Here is a 19,557-nt window from a genome sequence, read left to right as displayed (position 1 = left end):
ATTTGCTTCCATACTAGATCCATCATCCATCCCACCATTTTGCTTGTGTTATTGTTTAAAAATGCCAATAAGATCCAACTGGGCTTTTGCTTCCTTTTGTATTTTTGTATGTGAACTTTCTTATCCAAGTTTACTCCTTTTGTTGCTTGTAATTGTAGGCTTGCAGCTGAGGCGAAGGTTAATATATTCAATGTCCAAGGAAAGTTAAAATGCATAGGTATGATCTATCTACATCATGAGAATACTGAGACGGTTTTACTTGCAATATCACTCTTCCTCCCTGCACAGGACCGAGCTTGAGCCCTGATACCAATTATGTTGGATTGTTGTTTAAGCCATGGTAACTAATGAGATTTTGGGAATGAGAAACCTGGGGAAAGATGGAGACTTCAAAGAAGATCCTTTCTTGTATTCATCGACATAGCTTTATCCAAAGTCAACACCATATACTTGTTACTTTTTTCTTGTATTCATCAACATAACTTTATCCAAAGTCAACACCATATACTTCTTACTTTTTGGTTTCTATATAAAGAAGAACTCTTTCAAATTTATCATAGATAATGATTTTAAAAACCGTTTAAAAAAAATTGAGATATTAAAATATTTTTACTACATACGGTATTAAAAACATAGATATTTTAAAGCTTTTTGTTTGTTTCAAAATTTTATTACTTATTGAAAGATAATTTTGTTTTTCTAATGAATACTTTCTTTCATTTATCTTAGGAAAAAAAAAAACCTAGTTTTTTTTCTCTTTAATCTTTTCAACCAGCAAAACTTGGCTTCTAACACAAAATCAAATCAAATTCACTTTTAAAATTGTTTAATAATCTTTTACTGAGAAAGAAATCAAATTACCTAGGGATGACAATGGATTAGTTTGGATGGGTCATTCTCATCTCAACCCTATTCTGTTTAATAATATATATTTTTATCCAGGTATTAAAAGAAAAAAAAAACCAAATTTAAATGGAGTGGAGCCAAACGCATGTAAAAAATTCTCATACCTGCTCCACCCTGCCTCATTTAACCTTTTTATTTTTTTTTTCATTTTTTATTTATAAAATATTAAAATTTATTAAAATAAAATAAAATTTATAAATTAATAAGTATTATAAATATTTATAATTTATTTTTATAAAAATTAATATTTTACATATGTCAAAATTTTGAAAAGTGAAAAAAAAAAAATCATTTTTCATTTAATATTATATATCATGGAGAAAGTTGGTATGAGATAAAATCAAATCCAAATCTGTCCTCTTAGGAGTAGGACAGGGTAGGTGCCCAAAAAAATCGGTTTTCATTCATCCTAATTTTGTATAACAAGTAAATCAATTTACTATAAATTAGTAAATTTGTCATCAAGAAAATTTGAATATACTTAATATAGGTTCTCTTTTTCGCCATTCTCTCTTAAACAAATTTAGATTTAAAATTTTTTGAAGAGTCTTTACACACAAAGAAACCAACAACATAAGTATTAGTTAATTCGGATAGTTTAAAATAAATTCATTATTTTTTATTTTTACTTTTTAAGTTGAAGCTCAAAGACATTGTTATATACACTAATAATGTTCAAAAGCATTGAAAGTCTATAGTTTGAATTCTACCCCATTAGATTTTAAGAATGGGAATGTCAGAATTTGGGTTTAAATTTGGAAATAAATTTAGCTATCAAATTTGATTTGGAAAGTTAAATACGAATATATTCTTAATAATTACTTTATTGTTATTGGGTAATTGTTGACTTAATTTAGTAAGATAAATTGGGTTCATTGGTATTATATTATATTTTTTAAGAGACTGAGTTTTTAAAATTTTAATAAATCAAATTTAATTTTTACAATTAGGCTTGAATTTTCTGAAATTACAAAGTTTGAAACCTGAGTTGAATTTAAATTAAATTAAGATTAAATTTATGTTACACAAATTTAGGAATTTATGCAAAAAGATGAATCGATGAAATGTAAAAATTTTAGAAGTTGATTTAATTGAGATATAATTCATCAATGAAGTAGATTAAATGAATGTGATTAGGAAGGATTAAGAATTTAATGTTTATAAGTTGAATAATTAAATAATATATGATTGATTGATTATTGGGTAAAGTCGAGATATTTAAAAAATAAAGGATTAAACTAGGAATATGATAGAAAATATATTTTTTTGTCATAGGAGATTTAATTAGATTAATAAAAGTGTAGACATATAATATGCTATATATATAAAGAAAAGGAAAGGCAAAAAAAGTCAATGAGGAAAAAAAATAAAAAATAAAAAGTCATGACTACTTAAGGAAGACCAAAAGAAAGGGGGAGAAAGTATTTGTTGTGCATGAAATTTTGAAAGGTTGTTCAATTTTTTGAGGTTGATGCAAGTGCACGATCTGATTTTGAATTCAATGGTTGGATTTATTTTTAGATTTTGATAAATGATATGTGAAGATTTTTAAATGTGGAATTTATTGGGTGTAAGATATTTGTGTTAAATTATTGAGTGTTAGTTATGAGACTATCTGCACTCGTAATTGTATAGAAAAAAAATGATTGTGTGAAATGGAAATGAAAAAAGAAAAGATATTGAACGGGCAATTTTTTTTATGGAAAAGAAAATGAGAAATGAAATAATCGAAGGAGGAAGTAAGATTCTTGGTTTGAAAAATATAAAATTTTGTTAAAAAAAACTTCAAATTGAGAGTGTATTCAAATATAGATACGAATTGATGAAAACTTAACCATAACAACACATTACTTGATTGTGTGTAAGTACGAACATCATATTGACATTTGAATGGATGGTGTATTGTACATGTTTGAATGTATTATTAGATGATGAATCGAGGACTTCATTTTGGCTAAGAAAAGCGAGAATATACAATATGATATCTAATTGTGATAGAAAATTTGGTAATCCAAATTGTTTTCATTTTGTAGGGTTAAGGGCATGCTTAAACGTATTTATTTTTTTGGGTGTAGGCATTATTCCTGAAAGTCACTAATGGAAGAGGGTATGCTCTTAAGTTTTTCTTTTTATAGGTACCTTCACAACCACTCATCTTTAAGTCTGGAAGAACATTTACAATGTCCACTTGCAGCACAAGTCACTCACAGGAATGGCAACGGGGCGGGTTCGGGACGGGTTGCCCCCATCCCAACTCCGCCCCGTTTATTTAAAATAAATCTCATCCCCGTCCCATTTAAAAACTTAAACGGGGCGGGGCAGGTACAATAAATTCCTATACCCGCCCCGCCCGCCCCGTTTAACTTTTTTTTTTTTTGAATTCACCATTGAAATCGGCGAGACAGGGCTTACTGCCGCAGTGCCGCCGCGATAAGGTCTCTGTGGGTAAAGCCAACCACCACCCCTCCTTCGTGTACTGCCGCAGCACCGCCACAATCAAATCTCTATGGGTAACGTTGCCGCCCCTCCTTCGCTTACTGTTGCATTGCCGCCGCGATCAGATCTCCATGGGTAACGCCAGTCACCGCCCCTCCTTCGCGTACTGTCGTAGTGCCGCTGCGATCAGATCTCCGTGGGTAACTCCAGCCGCCGCCCCTCCTTCGCGTACTGCTGCAGTGCCACCGCGATCAGATCTATGATTGTTGAATCTGACGACATCACAACCTGGACTGGCCAGCTTCCCCTTCCGGTTCTTCTCTTCGTGTCCTCTCCGATGAGTCTTGGAAGTGGAGAAGAAGCTCTTTGGTTTCCGGCGACAGGAAGCTGCCATACCCAGAACGGTGGAAGAGTTCAAGGGCAAAAGTGTGATGGAGGATCGGGGCGGGGCGGGGCGGGGTGGGGCAATACCCGCCCCCGCCCCGGGTTTTTTAAACCATTCCCAAACCCGTCCCAAACCCATTTAATAAAATTTAATCTTGTCCCATTAGGGGCGGGGCGGGGCGGGTACCCGAAAAAACCCGCCCCATTGCCATCCCTAGGACTCACTCATGCCCTAAAACAGCCTATTAGAAAAGGTTTGGAAAGGCTAGAGGCAAGAAGATATATCTCTATCTACCAAGAAGAACATGCACATAACAAAGCATTACTAAAGCTTGCCAAGTTAGATTTTAACCTAGCGCAGTCATGGCATAAGGAAGAATTAAGCAATATTTCTAGGTAATTATATTTTATCATTGGCACATGCTTTAAGTCATCAATGGCCTTACAATGCTAATCATATCAATATGCATTCATATTTTAGGTGGTGGAAAGAAAGAACTTGCTTTTGCTATGAAGCTACCCTTTGCTTCAACTATAATTGGTAGGCTCATTGATGATATTATTTCACATAAGGTATGATGAGTATAGTACTTCTCAATTAATAACATGATACTCTTGCATATATATATATATATATATCTTGAAGTTGTGCCGATAGTAAAAACTCAAGGCCCTATTTAGAAACAAAATTATGTTTTTGAGAATAGTTTTTAAAAATAGTTTTTAATTGTTTTGATAAACAAAACTATGTTTTAAACTCAAATTTGAAAAGAGTTTTCCCGATCTATTTTTTCATGAAGGCATTCTACACTTAGGTACAACGCAAAACTTTCCAACCCATTTTTCATGTTTTCATTTACTTTTTAGACCACTCTACAAAAAACACCTAAGAACACATCTAGTTTGTTCTAAAAAATCATCATGTTTTTTAAACAATTTAAAAAAAAAACTATTTTCAATTCAAAATTTGTGGAATGTGATAATTTCCATATACAATCGAATATACCTATTTTTCTAACATTTAATGTTACTACATATGGCAATTTAAGCAAAAGAGAGGTCATGTTGCCTCAAGTGTTGAATGTTACATGAAGCAATATGGTGTCTCTTAACAAGATGTATGTGATAGGTTTATGAAGCTAGTTGCAAACACATGGAAGGATATTAATCAAGAGTTTCTAAGACCTGCAACTACTCCAATGCCCCTCCTAACTTGTGCGCTTAATCTTTCTCGAGTGATAGATGTGGTTTACAAAGGGCAAGATGGATATATTCATGTTGGAAAAACAACGAAGGATTGACCTTGTGCAACTAAGAGAAACGAATTGATTCTATGGTCATTCTATATCAGGTTTGAATGGACTAATAATGAAATTGTTGTGATAATGTGAAATATATGCTAAATATATTATATTGTCTAGTTTATTTCTCGAGGTGGTTTACATTGCAAAGATATGATGTATTTTTATTTAGCTAAATGTAACATTGCATCCATGAAGAATAAATATGAATCAAATAAGAAGCTATATTGATGATGCAATACAACAAGAAAAATGTGAAAAGATGACATTTCGAAGTGTCAAGAAAGATTTAAGATTTTGCACATATTGATGCTTTTAGCAAATGTCATCTTCTTGGAATCTCAACCTTGATGTTCAAAATAAGTGTTATCATTTATTCAAAAGCACCTAAACCGAACCGAACAATAAAGAATAACAATCAATTAGATCATGAAAAAAAAATTAAAGATAAAAAACCCTAATCCTAGATCGAAAATGAAAGATGAGAGGGAGAAGGTCATCATCTAAAGGACAAGATAGAGAGAGTGAGAATTTGGACCCAAATCCATCAAAACCTATAATCGATGCAAACATACAACCATAGGAGAGAGCTATGAAATTGAAGGAATAATGGTTGTGGTGGATCATTGGAACCCATCAGTGGTGGCCATTGGTGCCACCAATGGTCTTTCAAATTTGTTCCTTGTTGATGGTTGATAGAGGAGTTTCCGGTGGTTGCTCATTGGAACCTTCTTTGTTCTTTCTTTGTTCGATTTTTCAATGTGCGTAGGCTTCAAAAAGCAAGTGTTGTGAAGCTTCTTGAGATTGACCATCTAAAAACGATACTAGTGAGAGCTACATGATATGCCATTCACCTCTATTCTCATCCTATTTCTATTCTTTTTCTCCATGTAGTAGACTGGTGGCATTTTTTCATGCTTTATAATCCCTTTTATTAAATAAAAGACAAAGATAAACACCTATAACAACCAAGCACATGGCTTCCCACATGGGACTCAAGAGACGGCCTTATGGTAGTTCGAAGCAATCGTATCTCGTATCAAATCCTAGCCTTGAAATTGCCTTTAGTTTCCATGGATGCTGAATTCGAATATAGAATGTCTTCAAAAGCTTAAGTTGACATCCAACCTTTAATAAAACTTACAATTCAAATAATCATAAAATTGTAGATTCAAAGTATACATTCGCAATCATTGACCTCTATGCTCCATTGTCTATTTTTTTATTAGTCGTTTTTTGGGTGACCAAGAGGCATCAGATACCATCAATTTTGAACAACTCTCGCTAGTGCTTACATACTTCCGCTCAAAACCATTCTACCCACTGGATTAAGAATGCATTTGGGAGTTGACTCTTGAAAGATTAAGAAACGCTTTCTGATATTCCACAGTGAAAAACATTCTATCTCTAGTTGCTACAGATCAATAGACTACCTAATTGTCAAATTCAGATTATTTCACTGCTTTTTCCTGGGCTAATTCTATCTCTAGGCAAACAGTTTTTTCTGTACTTGAATATCCTGTATTTGCTTGAAGATTTTGCATTTAAGAGTCTTTAATTGAGAGAAACCGTAGCAATTTCAATGTTTGATCATATACAAAATTGCAAGTGTTTAAATTAGTGTACTAGTACCAAGTTACTTAGTGAAAAATACATGCATCTCTTCTCTAGTAAGACAGCCAATCTGTCCAATATTACTAAATTGCAAGGAAAGAGAAACAGGTTAGCCAAATAATGGTCAGGTATGCTACAAAATTTGCTTCCCAATTTTGGGAAATACCACTAATGTTCTTGTGATACTCAAAACAAATTACAAAAAAATAAAAGAAGCGAACAACCAAATGCTTATTTGGATACACTTCATGTTTTCTATTTTCAAGGTAAGTTTCAAAAAGTATTTGCATCTTGTATAGGAGTTACTATCATTTTCTGTTTTTAAAAATAAAAAACAAGGAGTGTACCCAAACGAGCACTAAATGGTACCTTTTGACATCAAAAAGTGGGCTTCTATGTTTCTCGCAAAATGCCTTCCAAGGTTGGTTTTAAGTGGCACTCACAACTGCCTTAGCCATGCTGAAAATGTCCAATTTGGCCAGCTCAAACAGTCACTGCATTTCATGTACAAGTGTTCTTCTCATTCTGCTTTGAAGCTTTCTGACAAAACCTGGTAGAAGTGTTTTTGCTGCTTGCCAGAAAACAAGTTAAACAGGAGAGATTATTTGAATTTTTAACCATTCATCATCTCATACCCATGTATGTTTGAATATAGAGTTGAGTAGAGCAACACACACCTTGTTTGAGACAGATGGAGAGATTTTCCCAAGTGCTTGGTCAAAATGTTTTGCATTTATAGTCCATGAAATTGCACCTGAACTGCAATCTGCGAGTTTCTCTTCCAGAGCAGCCATGGCTGCTTCATTCATCTGACAATCATTTTAACAGATTAGATAAAACCCAACCACATCCACACCAACAACAAAGAAGAATCCCCCAATTGCCACAAGCATCTAAACATATAAACATAGAAAAAGGGCCAGTTCAAGCCCAAGGCAAGAGATCTAGGGAGAAGTGGACAAACCAGTGCAGAAAGATCAGCCCCACTTAGATTGTTACAAGCCTCTTTCTGTCCTATGGCAATCAAATCCACACTGGCATCTATAGGCTTCTTCCTAGCAAGAGCTTTTAGGATCAACCCACGCTCATCCGGACTAGGCAAAGGTACATAAAGAAGTTTCCCAAACCTACCAGGCCGTAACACGGCACGGTCCATCACCTCAGGTCTGCCAATAGAAATGCTCAACTTGATGAAAAGAAGAAAATGGTCATCATATATATAAATTGAAGAAAATGAACTAATTGCACCTATTTGTGGCACCAATAACAAAAACACCCCGCCGCTGATCTGCACCATCTAACTCTATCAATAGCTGCAATTAATTCAAAAGATGTACATGAGATCCACATCGAATATAAATTATTAATTCAAAAGATAATATGAATAGGTATGCATAAGTGTATTCATGTATTTCCTTCCTGTATTATTTGACCTGGTTTAGAAGCCGCTCAACAACCCATCCCCCTTCCTTCCCACGCTTTGTTGTCAAAGCATCCACCTACAGATAATGAATAAACAAATCCAAAAGTTACAAAGGACATTAACATTAATAACAACCACATCATAGATCCTTCTAACGAAAATGGGTAGAAATATCTCTACAAATTACAGTATTTGTATCAATTGACACCCACCTATTTTTTGTACAAGTTTTATAGTTCATCTAATCCTTTCGCATTCAAGCAATCTCCTTATACCATCCCACTCCTACTAGTCAACTTGTAACAATGAAAATCAGTGGTTGATGTAAGCCAAAAATATCTAATTATTCAACTAGAAATGGTACTTGATTTAAAACTGTTATTTTCCTCTTGACCAGAGGCTGAGAAAGGACAAATCCATATTTTTAGGAATCCATGACTAAACACTTTTCAGGAACATTTTATTCCTGTTTAAGTAAAATTTTCAACTAAAATCTTCAAACCCCACGTTTAACTACTCTTGCAATAAGGAAGATACATGATTTTATTTCATTTTTCCTTTTTCTTTTTGTTAGGACCTAGAAGTAGAGTTTGGAATAAAAGATCTGAAGCTTTAGAGTGGAGCTATCCATTCCAACATGTAAGTGGACCATGTAATTAAATCAGCCAGCCCATTTCACATAAAGACATTCCCTGAAGTTATAGGAAGATTTGTGAGGGAATTCTAAATTGGAACTGTAGATGGTTCAACATCTACTTTTGAACTCAAGGGACCACTGAGACATCCTGAAAATGAGACAATTGCAATAGTATAAAAGCTAGAATCACCCCAGACTGATATGAAAGTTAGTCTGAAGTGGAGAACAGAATACTCCAATTGCTTATGCAGCACCCTTCTGATGGACCACATGCAGCTGATATGACAGGTGCTGATGTGGTAAGCGTGCATGTGCCAGCTGTGGCAAGTGAGATCTGATTTTCAGTGGCCACCACATCAATATCTGTGCTGATCCAATTGATAATCAGTCGCTAGTGCACAACTCTGCTCTCAAGCTAAGTCAAGAGCTGTGTTCTAGTTCAAGTTATGTTGGGAAATGAACCCTGGAGTTTTGACATTATCATTTTCAATTGGATGCAGTACTTCTATGAGTTAAGTTTCCAAATTGCAAAATGGTAACCATCCAAGTGGTTTGATTTATCTCAAACACATGGATATAGTATGTAACATGTATTCCACCCTTTACATTATTGGGTCACATCTTTAGTGGTTGATTAGTCAATTATTGGGACAGGAGGTAAACAGTAAAATCATGTCTCCTTTCAAGGTTGTCTACCCAAGGGAAGGTCTCTAACAAAATTATGACTCAGCAGAGGTTAATCTCTTTATTCAAATGTGAGGAAAGGTACCTAAAACTTTCACCAAACTAAGTTCCAAAGTACATTTTCTATAAATATTAAATCCAAATGTTTCAACCAGAGGCTGTACACAATTTTTTTAGAAATCCCAATCTGTGTGAAAATCACCAAAATATATATATATATATATATATATATATATATATATATATATATATATCAGAATGCAATCCAATACATCAGAGGCCAAAAGGTCTAGGAATTCAACTGTCCACATTTGTCATCATAACATTTTGTTACATCAAATTGAATAATAACAATTATAACACAATAATAATAGAATCAACAACTGTCAAGTAGTAAGAACCTCATACCTCATCAAAAAATAGTATGCATGGAGAACATGTCCTTGCTCGACTAAATAGCGTCCTAACTGCCAGCTCACTTTCTCCAACATATTTATTCAGAAGTTCAGGGCCCTAACCAGTCAGCAAAATTCATGAACTTAAAGATTTTTAAACTTCAAAATAAGGAAAACATGCACAAGACAAACTTCTTCTATCAAAGAAGGCAAAACCTTAATATGTATGAAATTGGCCCCTGCTTCATTTGCAACAGCCTTGGCAATTAGTGTTTTACCACAGCCAGGAGGCCCATAAAGCAAAAATCCTGTCTCTAAATCCACACCAAATTCCTGAAGACACAAATCAAGTTTCAGAATGTAGAAATTGAAACCCATAGTCAGCCATATAGATTCCATAGCAAAGCATGAAGGAAGAAATCTAACAGAATTTATAAATGATGAAAACATTCATATCTTGAGAGTAAACAAAAGGAAAGGAAGATAAAATTAACGCTAAAGCAGCTAAAATCAACCATGAAGCACAACAAAGAGAAAGCTTTGAGTTATTACAACACACATGAATATCAGAAATGTGGTTTCCTTGTGGTTGAGAAGTATCATACATAAACAATCAGGCACTTAAAATTCATGGTATGGAACCTGTTCCAAATTGTAATTCAAATAAATGAAAACACTGTAGGAGACAAACCATTGACTAAAATCACTTTTATCCAGAGGCAGGACACTACTTGAATCAGGATGAACTTGTTCTATCTATTGTGGGCCAAGGTCTAGGAGGCTTCGGGCTTTCTGAATATGGGAATGAATAGTCAGGTTTTAGCATAAGCTGTTAAGATTTTAAGCCTTCAGGTGTTTGGGTAAAATAGCTTGAAGGAAGATATAGGGGGGTTTGGGGGTGCAGTTGTGAGACATTCAATGCCCGGATGGGACCAAAAAAGAAAAAAGGGCAACCTGTGTGCACAACATGTGGATTGTTAGAAGAAGAAAAATATAGTCCAATGTGCCTTCATTCTTTTTTTACTTCAATAATCAAAGCAAAACACTCAAATTACATCTCAAAACTTTAATCCTATTTGGGCACATGGGACCTTATTATGAACTCTTGAAAACAGACTTCAATAATAAAGGAAAATGAAAGAAGAAACAACTAACCAATATAGAGGGAAAACTGGACTTTAATGTGGTCTCTATAGCCATAATAACAGAATATGCAAGTGTGAGCAAAATTGGGGTCCATTGAACCAAATAGAGATATTCCTGCTATATTTTAAGTATGCAAATCCACTCATCACCTCATAACATAAAAAGTCTCACCTGAAAACCTTAACTGCATTAAAGAAATAGGGCCACTTTAATATTATTACAATAAGAAACAAAATCTGATGGCTGCAATTCATTTATGGAAGTCCACATCATTGGATATTTATGGAGTTAAACTATAAAAAAGGAAAAAAGAAAGAAAAAAAAAACTATGACACTAATTAAGAAGAGTGGAGTTACTTTTATTTAACCTCATTTGCATCTACTTGCTTTCTTTTAGGTCCCAAGAACGAACAACTCTTTGGGACTCAATGCTTCTTCAAATGATTTCCAAATAGCTTGATTAAGTGGCAAAGATTTTTCAAGTTGAAAGCGTACCCTAAGGAATAAATCTACCATGTTTGTTTAGGACTCACTATTATCAGCTCATTCTCATTAGTAACCTTAGCAGAAAACACGTTTCAAACCCTCTACAGCATTTTTTCCACTTCTTTGTTTCATTCCATTTTTAATCTTGTATTGCTTATCCCAAAAGCAACTTTTCCCCTTATAACAGATGTCATTTTGTGCACAAAGACACACAAACAAAGTTTTTAGAAAAATGAAAAAATTACCTCATAATCCTCAGGGTATTTAATACGCCTAACTATGTAACGGTCAAATTCCTGCCTTAAAAAATCAAGCCCTCCAACATCTTCCCACCTTACATTTGGAATGGTAGAGAATCCTTCTCTTCTAGAAGAGGGCTGAACCATTTTAGCTGCTTCCTGCACATAAGGAACAACTTGCATGATCATCGTATTTAAAAAAAGTGTATAATCAATTTTCTAGAACAGAAATCTTCCTGTTGTTGCAAATATTAGACTTTATTCCAACACACAAAAAAAAAGTATATTAAGAGCCCATCTGCTGCAGCTGAAACTTCTAATGAAGTGTTTTTCTGAAAGATCTATGTAAAGAAGTGATTTCAATTTAACAAGGTACAAAAGTTTAAATTTTGAAACTTCTTTCTGATAGATGTTCTACAAAAACATCTCACTCCTAACTTTGCTAGTGAGAACTTTTAGGTCTCATTTTATCAGATTTAGAATACTTCAGTCTACAACAAAACAACCTACAAAGCTCTTTTAAACATTCAAAACAGCTTTCAGACAGACGAAATGTTGCACCTAAAGGTTAAGAAATCATTAAAGAACCACCACATGTGCCTCAACAGCCAATGGTGCAAGTTTAAATCCATGCACAGTTACTTTGAGAGTGAAGAGTCAAAATACCAAAACAAGAACCACATGGTAACCAAACTGGAACTTCAGTTATACAAGGTAAATGGCAGCAACAATGAATATACAAACTTTTCCCTAATTACTGACAAAGATACCAACAGTCAACTATCAAAAAACATCAAAAGTCATCAATTATGGCACTGTACATCATATAAAAATATATGCATGTTTATATGGCAGCCTGTAGATTGGTTAGTGAAGAAAATACCCTACATGAAACCCCAAATTAGACTTGTGGACCTCTCCATGAGATAAGCCAGGTTGGTCTTGATAGAATCAGAGAAGCAACACAGGTATAGCATTTGGCTCATTGGTAACTTAGTTTGAGCATTACCTTTGTTAGTTCATTAAATTAAACTAAGAAAATATCCATGTCATTGTAGCAGGTTATTATATGCTTACAGCATAACAGTACATGTTATTGTAGCAAGTAATTATTGGTAAAGAGCACTCTCTCTAGCCTTCCAATTTACTTTATGTCCTTATTTATCATTCCTCGCAAGGTGAGCCTAAGGTTGGAAAAGATTCAAAGAGATTTCCTCTGGGGGGGAGGAGCTTCTCAAAGTAAGCCGCATTTGGTAAATTGGTCCATTGTTTGCATGGAGAAAAAGGATGGGGGCTTAGGTATCAGAAACCTTTCTAAGTTGAATAAGGCTCTTCTTGGAAAATGGTGTTGGAGATTTGCTTCGGAACAAGACTCTTTATGGAAACAAGTGATTGTAAGGAAATTTGGGGAGGAAGATGGTGGTTGGTGCTCAGGCGATTCAAGGGAGAGTCATGGAGTGGGGCTTTGGAAGGCGATTAGGAAAGGGTGGATGGAGTTTAGCAAAAGGGTGGCTTTTGAGGTGGGGGATGGTAGAAGAGTGCGTTTTTGGAAGGATAGGTGGTGTGGAGAAGATTCTTTGGATGAGGCTTTTCCAAGGTTGTACTATCTTGCCTCCTCCAAGGATGCTTGGGTAGCTCAGTTATGGGATCAGTCCAGGAATTTGGGTTATTGGAACCCTGTTTTCACAAGACTTAACAATGATTGGGAGATGGAAGAGGTGGAAACTTTTTTCAGTAGGTTACATGGTCATGCGCTTAGAAGGGGGATTGAGGATGTCATGTCTTGGAGGGTTTCAAAGAAATATATCTTTACAGTTAAGTCTTTCTTCTCTTCCCTAGCCCCTTGCATTGGTAGAGAGTTCCCTTCAAGCTTAGTTTGGAATCCTTGGGTTCCAAAAAGAGTCAACTTTTTTGCTTAGGAGGCTATCTGGGGAAGAATTCTAACTATGGATCAACTAAAAATGAGGGGTTGGGCCTTACCAAGTAGGTGCTATTTGTGTAAAGCGGATGAAGAATCAACTAATCATGTGCTTATTCATTGTCCTAAGGCAGCTATGATTTGGCACCTTATTTTTGCTCTTTTTGATGTTCATTGGGTTTTGCCCAATTCTATCAAGGATACCATTCTTGGTTGGAACGACACCTTTGTTGGAAAGAAAAGAAAAAAGGTATGGAATGCAACCCCTTTATGCTTATTTTGGACTTTATGGAAGGAAAGAAATAGAAGAATCTTTGAAGATACTGAATTAGCGAATCAAGCTATTTTACAGTCTTTTTTGTACATGTTTTCGGATTGGGTTAGGGTGCATGTAAATTGTGCTTCATGGTCCATTTTCGATTTCATTGATTGGTTGGGTTGTAAGTAAGGGTTTTTTTGTTTTCTCTTTTCATTTGGCCTAGTTGCCTTGTATACTTCGTGTATACTTTCAGGTGTACTTCAGGCTTTCTTTATACAATTGCTTTTACTTATCAAAAAAAAAAAGTAATTATATGCTTAGAGCCTTCATGCACACTACCATAGCAATCAACTACTAAGAATGCTTTAGCTAGTAAGTGTTTTGGTTATGTTCTCATTGCTGTATGTTATTGGGAGCTGCTCTTTCTTCAAGGGCTGGGACTAAGAGAGAAATCGAAGAGAGCCTTTGATGATTCTGAATTGGCGAAGCAAGCTTATGTACATGTTTTTGAATTGGGTCAGGGTGCATGTAAGTCTTAACTCGTAGTCATTATTTGATTTCATTGATTGATCGGGTGGAAGAAGGGTGCGGGTGTTGTTTTTTATATATCCCTATCCCTCTTCTTTTTTGGCCTAGGTGCCTTGTACAAATAGTGTATGCATTTGGGTGCCCTCCTTTAGGCGCTCTTAATACAATTGATTTTACATATCAAAAAAAAGTTGTGAGTAGTTCATTAGTTTATAAAAGCTTAAAAAGGGTTGTGATCATCTCTTTCAAAGTTAGCATTGCATTAAGCATTGGTCTTTAAATCATTGCTTAGAGAGTGTGTATTCAAAGAACTCTTTGCCCTCTTTCTTATCCATTTTATCTTCCTCGAGCCTATACCTATTTGCTATTTGGACAAATAAAGCCCATCAGGGCGGACCAGTTGGTTAAGGTCAAATGTTGGGATGTGTGATCAGCACCCCAAGGTTTGGGTCCCCATGGAGAGTAAGGGCTTGGCCATGAGAGGTTCCTCAGTTATCCAAAAAAAAAGGAAAAAATAAACATATTAAACCATCAAAACAGCCTCCAAACTTTAATCATATTCCAAAAACCCTCTTCCACCGCTGCTTAATCAATCACCCTTCAACCAATCTAAAATGAGACCTAACCTTACTACCAATCAATTAAAACGATGACACATTGATGTCGACAAACAAGACAAAGAATTAAAAATTGGGGCTAAAGGCAATTAGAGACAAAAAGAATCATAAAGCAAACATAAAGTATAAAAGCTATAATATAATTTGAATATATTAGTTCTTTCAAGGTTACCTCAAAATCTGCCATTGTAATGCTAAGTTTTTCCATCTCTTCAGGCAACCATGGCTGCCTCCACCAATCTTCAATATGTTCTTCATCTGTTAGTTCTCTAGACAGCTCAAACTTTCTTCTGTCTATAATTCTCTTCATGGCAAGGTTACCAGCCTTGTTGGCCAGTGCTGCCAAATCAGCTCCAACAAACCCTGGTGTGGACCTAGCTAATTTTGCAAGATCGAAAGAACCCTCAAGTCTAAGATTGCGTGTAATTACTGAAAGAATATCAGCCCTAGCACTTTCATCCGGAACACCTAAAGCAATCTCACGATCAAAACGCCCTGGCCTCCTTAGTGCAGGGTCAACAGCATCAGGCCTATTAGTGGCTCCTATAACAAGTACATAACCAGGTTTGTGATGAGAGATTTCTGATTCTTTATCTCCATCAGCAGGTTGTACAAGTCTGTTGGATTCATCCATGCAAGTCATCAACTGTGTCACAATCCGTCGCTCCATCTCCCTATTTAGGTTTTCTCTTTTTGAGGCAATTGCATCAATTTCATCAATGAAAACAATTGATGGTGCGGTCCTGTATGCTTTTGAGAAAAGCTCCCTAATATTCTCTTCTGATGCACCTGAAATTTTCATCCCATCAAAAACAAATAATATTAGAACTTTTTAGAAGCTTCTCTATCTTAGAGTTGAGCACATGGATGAAGAACAAAATAATAATTCATTTCAAAAAGGTAAAGCACCTAGCAACAATCAACATTTTAGAAGGGGAAAATATCAAAAGAAACAAAATTCAAAATTAAGTTGTGATTGAAGGCAATTTCCTTCGAACAAAGTGCTCTGAAATAAGATTTTGAAGAATGCCAGCTTTAGGTCCCCTACCTCCAAACAATCCCCACCCACACACAGAATGCTTGGCTTTACAATTGAAAAATTAACAGTAAAACAAAAATCACACCCAACAAAAATCAGAGATAACATATACATAGGTGTGTGTAGCTGACAGCCTGACACAAAATGCAGCCACCTTTGTTTTCCTCTTCCCTCTGCTTTCTTTCTATTATCTATTTCTTTCTATAAAAAGAACCAAGATAGTCACTATAATTTTCAAAACAGAACTCAACCAACAACTAAGCACGTAACTTTGCCAAAAATGCAACAGCAATTTTCAGTGTGACGCAAAACAGAGCTCATCAGTGCTTAAAAAAAAAACCAACAAAAAAACCACCAATTGAAAAGAGAAATTAAAACCTGATACACCAGAGACCACCTCAGTCGCTGATATCTTGTAAAATGGAACTTTAGTCTCATTAGCAATGGCATGAGCCAACTTGGTCTTTCCACAACCAGGCGGCCCGTGCAACAAAATTCCCGCCATTGGGCGTACTCCCAACCAACGAGGCAATTCTGGATAATACAGCGGAACAATCACTTCCATCTTCAAGTCCTCCACCACGCTTTTCATCCCTCCAAGGTCACTAAACATCGGTCCATCCTTTCCACTCACCTCAACACCGGTCGAAACAGAACCCTTCACTTCTTTCTTCGAGCCCTTCCCCAATCCCTTCCCAACTCCACCTCCTTCTACCATACCAATCTTACTCTTCTGCTTATCACCGACCTCCAATTCGATATTCTTGTCTTCAATCAGTCTCGGATTTTCATTTTTGGACTCCACATTTTTCGAAGCCGACTTGGCGTACGTCGCTCGCATCATCTCCTTCATCAAATCACACTCCGGCTCCACCTTCTCCTCATAGATGGCATCTGCATTTTCGGACGTCGACACCGCGCCATCTTCGCTATCACAACTGGAACTCGAACTCGAATTCGAATCCGAATCCGAGTCCGAATCCGAAGACGTGGATGGACGTTCCTGATCCCTCTGCATCCTCCGGTAGTGCTCCAATTCCCGACGGACCAATCTCTCTTCGCTCTCATTAATCTTCTTGGGCCTCTTACGAGTGCGGGCGCTGTCACTGAACTCTTGGTTGTCATCATCGAGATTTGAGGTCAAGGGTTCGTTCTTCTTTTTCTTGGTGCTGCGGTGGGGTTGCTGCAATGACTCTAGGGCTTGTTGGACGAGTCTGGTGAAAGGCTGGCGCTTCTTGCGACTGTACTCCGGGTATTTCCTGCAGAGATGGTTGATGATGGCGTCTAGGGTTTGGTAGTTGTCTTTGCAAGACTGGAGACGATGGACAAGGACCCGATCGAATCCTATCATCTTTGGCTATTCGGAGACCAAAATCAGTAATGCTATAGAATCAGAAATGGCCAAAGCTAGGGCTTCTTGCTGGAAACCAAAGGTGTGAATCGTGTGATTGTGTTTCTTATTTCATGTAGGGAAAAGAAAAACGTATTTAAGTTGGGCCGTCTGTCTCTGCTTCGGCGCCCACGGACTTAAGTGTAGAGCCAAGTTAAACCGGGTTCACAGCAGATTGATCAGCATGCCCTCAACAGGGGTAGCGATGCAGCTTGGGCCGCCGTTTCGGGCTATAGAAGGGTAACTGGATCGATACCCTCAAATTCGACCCACTCCAAAGACGACGAAAAAAAATTATGGCTGCAACTTGGACGAATCCAACACTCCACTCCAACTAGGGATGGCAATGGGCGGGTCTACCAGTCCCTAATGGGACGGGGTTTAATTTTAATAAACGGGTTTGAGACGAGTTTGAGATTTTTTTTTTAAAACCTAGAGCAGGGTTCGGGTATTACCCCACCCACCCAGATTATATATAAAATTAAATTTTAAATTAAATTTAATTTAAGATTTAAAATCAATTTAATTTAATTTTATATTTTATTATTTTTAATATATATATATATATATATATAATAATAAAATATTTTTAATAAAATAAGTTATAAAAAATATAATAATTTAATTATTTATAAAATATATTTATTTTAATATAATTAAAAATTTTAAAAGTAATTTAAAAAAAAAAAAAGTTAAACAGGGCGACGGGTATGGGAATTTGTCATACCCGCCCGCCCCGTCCCGTTTAATTTTTTAAATGGGATGGGGATGAGAATTATTTCAAATAAACGGGGCAGGGTTGGGATGGGAGCGACCCGTCCCGAATCCGCCCCGTTGTCATCCCTAACTCCAACCCATGCCTAACTCAAAGTTGAGGTTGAGGTTGAGGTTGATTTGGGCAATGAGCCAACATATGAAGGTGAGGTTTGTGTTAAAAAAATATCAATTACCACTAAACTATTTTCGAAACATAATTTAAATTACAATTTTTGAAAACCAAAATGTTTTTAACATATTTTTAATGATTTAAAATATATTTTTAAAATAGTTTTTAATTTTTATATATAATGTTCTATTTTTAATCATTCTCCACATATATATATATAATTATTTTTTAAAATAATCCTAATAAAAAAGTAAAAATAATTAAAAGTTGTTCTATGAAAATATTTTGTTTTTTATTTTTAAAAACTATAATAAAAAATACTTTTTAGATTATCAAATATTTTTTTCTATTTTTTAACTTTGAATAAATAAAAAATTGTTATTGAAAACCGTTATCAAACAAAACCTAAATTTGCATTGTTTATTTATTTTTATTATTTTATTTAAAATATAAAAATACAAAAATGATAATGAAGGGATTTATTTTACGCAGTTGTCTTCAAATGGTCATATCTTTATCTATCATTTTAATTTTAATTTATACATGGTTTGAAACATTTGACTCCTACCTTCTTAAGCTTCAAAATATATATATATATATATATCTTAGCCCTAAAAGCTTTAAAGAAGTGGTGTAGAATTCAATTCAAAGTCAAGTATATTGTAATTGCTTCCATTTGCATTGAATCTTCATTTGAGCTTGGAAACGTGACATCATATTTTTTTTTTTTTATGGTTTCTTGTTTTTTGACTCTCTTAACAACATTCATTGCTATTGGTTAATGGTCATGACTGCTCATTTCGTCCTTACTTGAACTTTTCATGATTTACAAGTCTCAAGTCTCAAGTCTCTTATTTATACATGCGTGACTTCACTTCTTTCATTTCTGTTGATAATAACTTTTGCACTTAATATAATTTTCATCTTTTAAATTTGAAATTAAACTCAAAATATCATTTATATTCATAATTAGGGTCTTAGCATCTTGTTGAATTAATTAAATGATTTAAACTCTTTATATTTCATAAATCATAGTTCATATGCATCATTGGAGCATGTATTTGAGCTTTAATCAATTACCCTATTGAAACTAAGGCTATGTTTGGTTTCCGGAAAATTTGAGGGAAAATGCTAGGGAAAGAAAATACAAAGGAAAAGTAGAAGGAAAGAAAAAGTGAAGGAAAATAAAAAAATAAATTAAAAGTTGATAAATTATTTTTTTTGTTACTTCAAACTCATTTTATTTATTTTAACTTATCAATATAAAGA

General features: G+C 35.1%; 1 protein-coding gene across 1 annotated transcript; it reads right to left on the bottom strand.

The window, feature by feature from the left end:
* Positions 1-6,690: 6,690 nt before the first annotated feature.
* On the bottom strand, positions 6,691-17,598 carry LOC100261441 (cell division control protein 48 homolog C). The gene is made up of 10 exons (XM_002266149.4): positions 16,391-17,598; positions 15,146-15,762; positions 11,658-11,810; positions 9,997-10,113; positions 9,794-9,898; positions 8,075-8,140; positions 7,890-7,954; positions 7,606-7,807; positions 7,319-7,450; positions 6,691-7,209 (listed from the first exon to the last, which is right to left on the bottom strand). Exons 1-10 carry the CDS (start codon positions 17,361-17,363, stop codon positions 7,162-7,164), a joined length of 2,478 nt encoding a protein of 825 aa, XP_002266185.1. The 5' UTR covers positions 17,364-17,598; the 3' UTR covers positions 6,691-7,161.
* Positions 17,599-19,557: the final 1,959 nt, after the last annotated feature.

The sequence above is a fragment of the Vitis vinifera genome, chromosome 1, assembly GCF_030704535.1.
Source record: "Vitis vinifera cultivar Pinot Noir 40024 chromosome 1, ASM3070453v1".
Lineage (NCBI taxonomy): Eukaryota > Viridiplantae > Streptophyta > Magnoliopsida > Vitales > Vitaceae > Vitis > Vitis vinifera.
Note: the sequence above shows the minus strand (reverse complement) of the source record. Positions and strands in the feature narration are given on the sequence as shown.

Excerpts from the sequence above, each read along its gene's own strand:
- LOC100261441 (XM_002266149.4), bottom strand. The coding sequence starts at position 17,363 with ATGATAGGATTCGATCGGGTCCTTGTCCATCGTCTCCAGTCTTGCAAA. Across the intron at positions 10,114-11,657 it reads AATACCCTGAGGATTATGAG|GAATTTGGTGTGGATTTAGA; the intron begins GTAATTTTTTCA and ends TTGTGTCTTCAG. Across the intron at positions 9,899-9,996 it reads CCAATTTCATACATATTAAG|GGCCCTGAACTTCTGAATAA; the intron begins GTTTTGCCTTCT and ends CTGACTGGTTAG.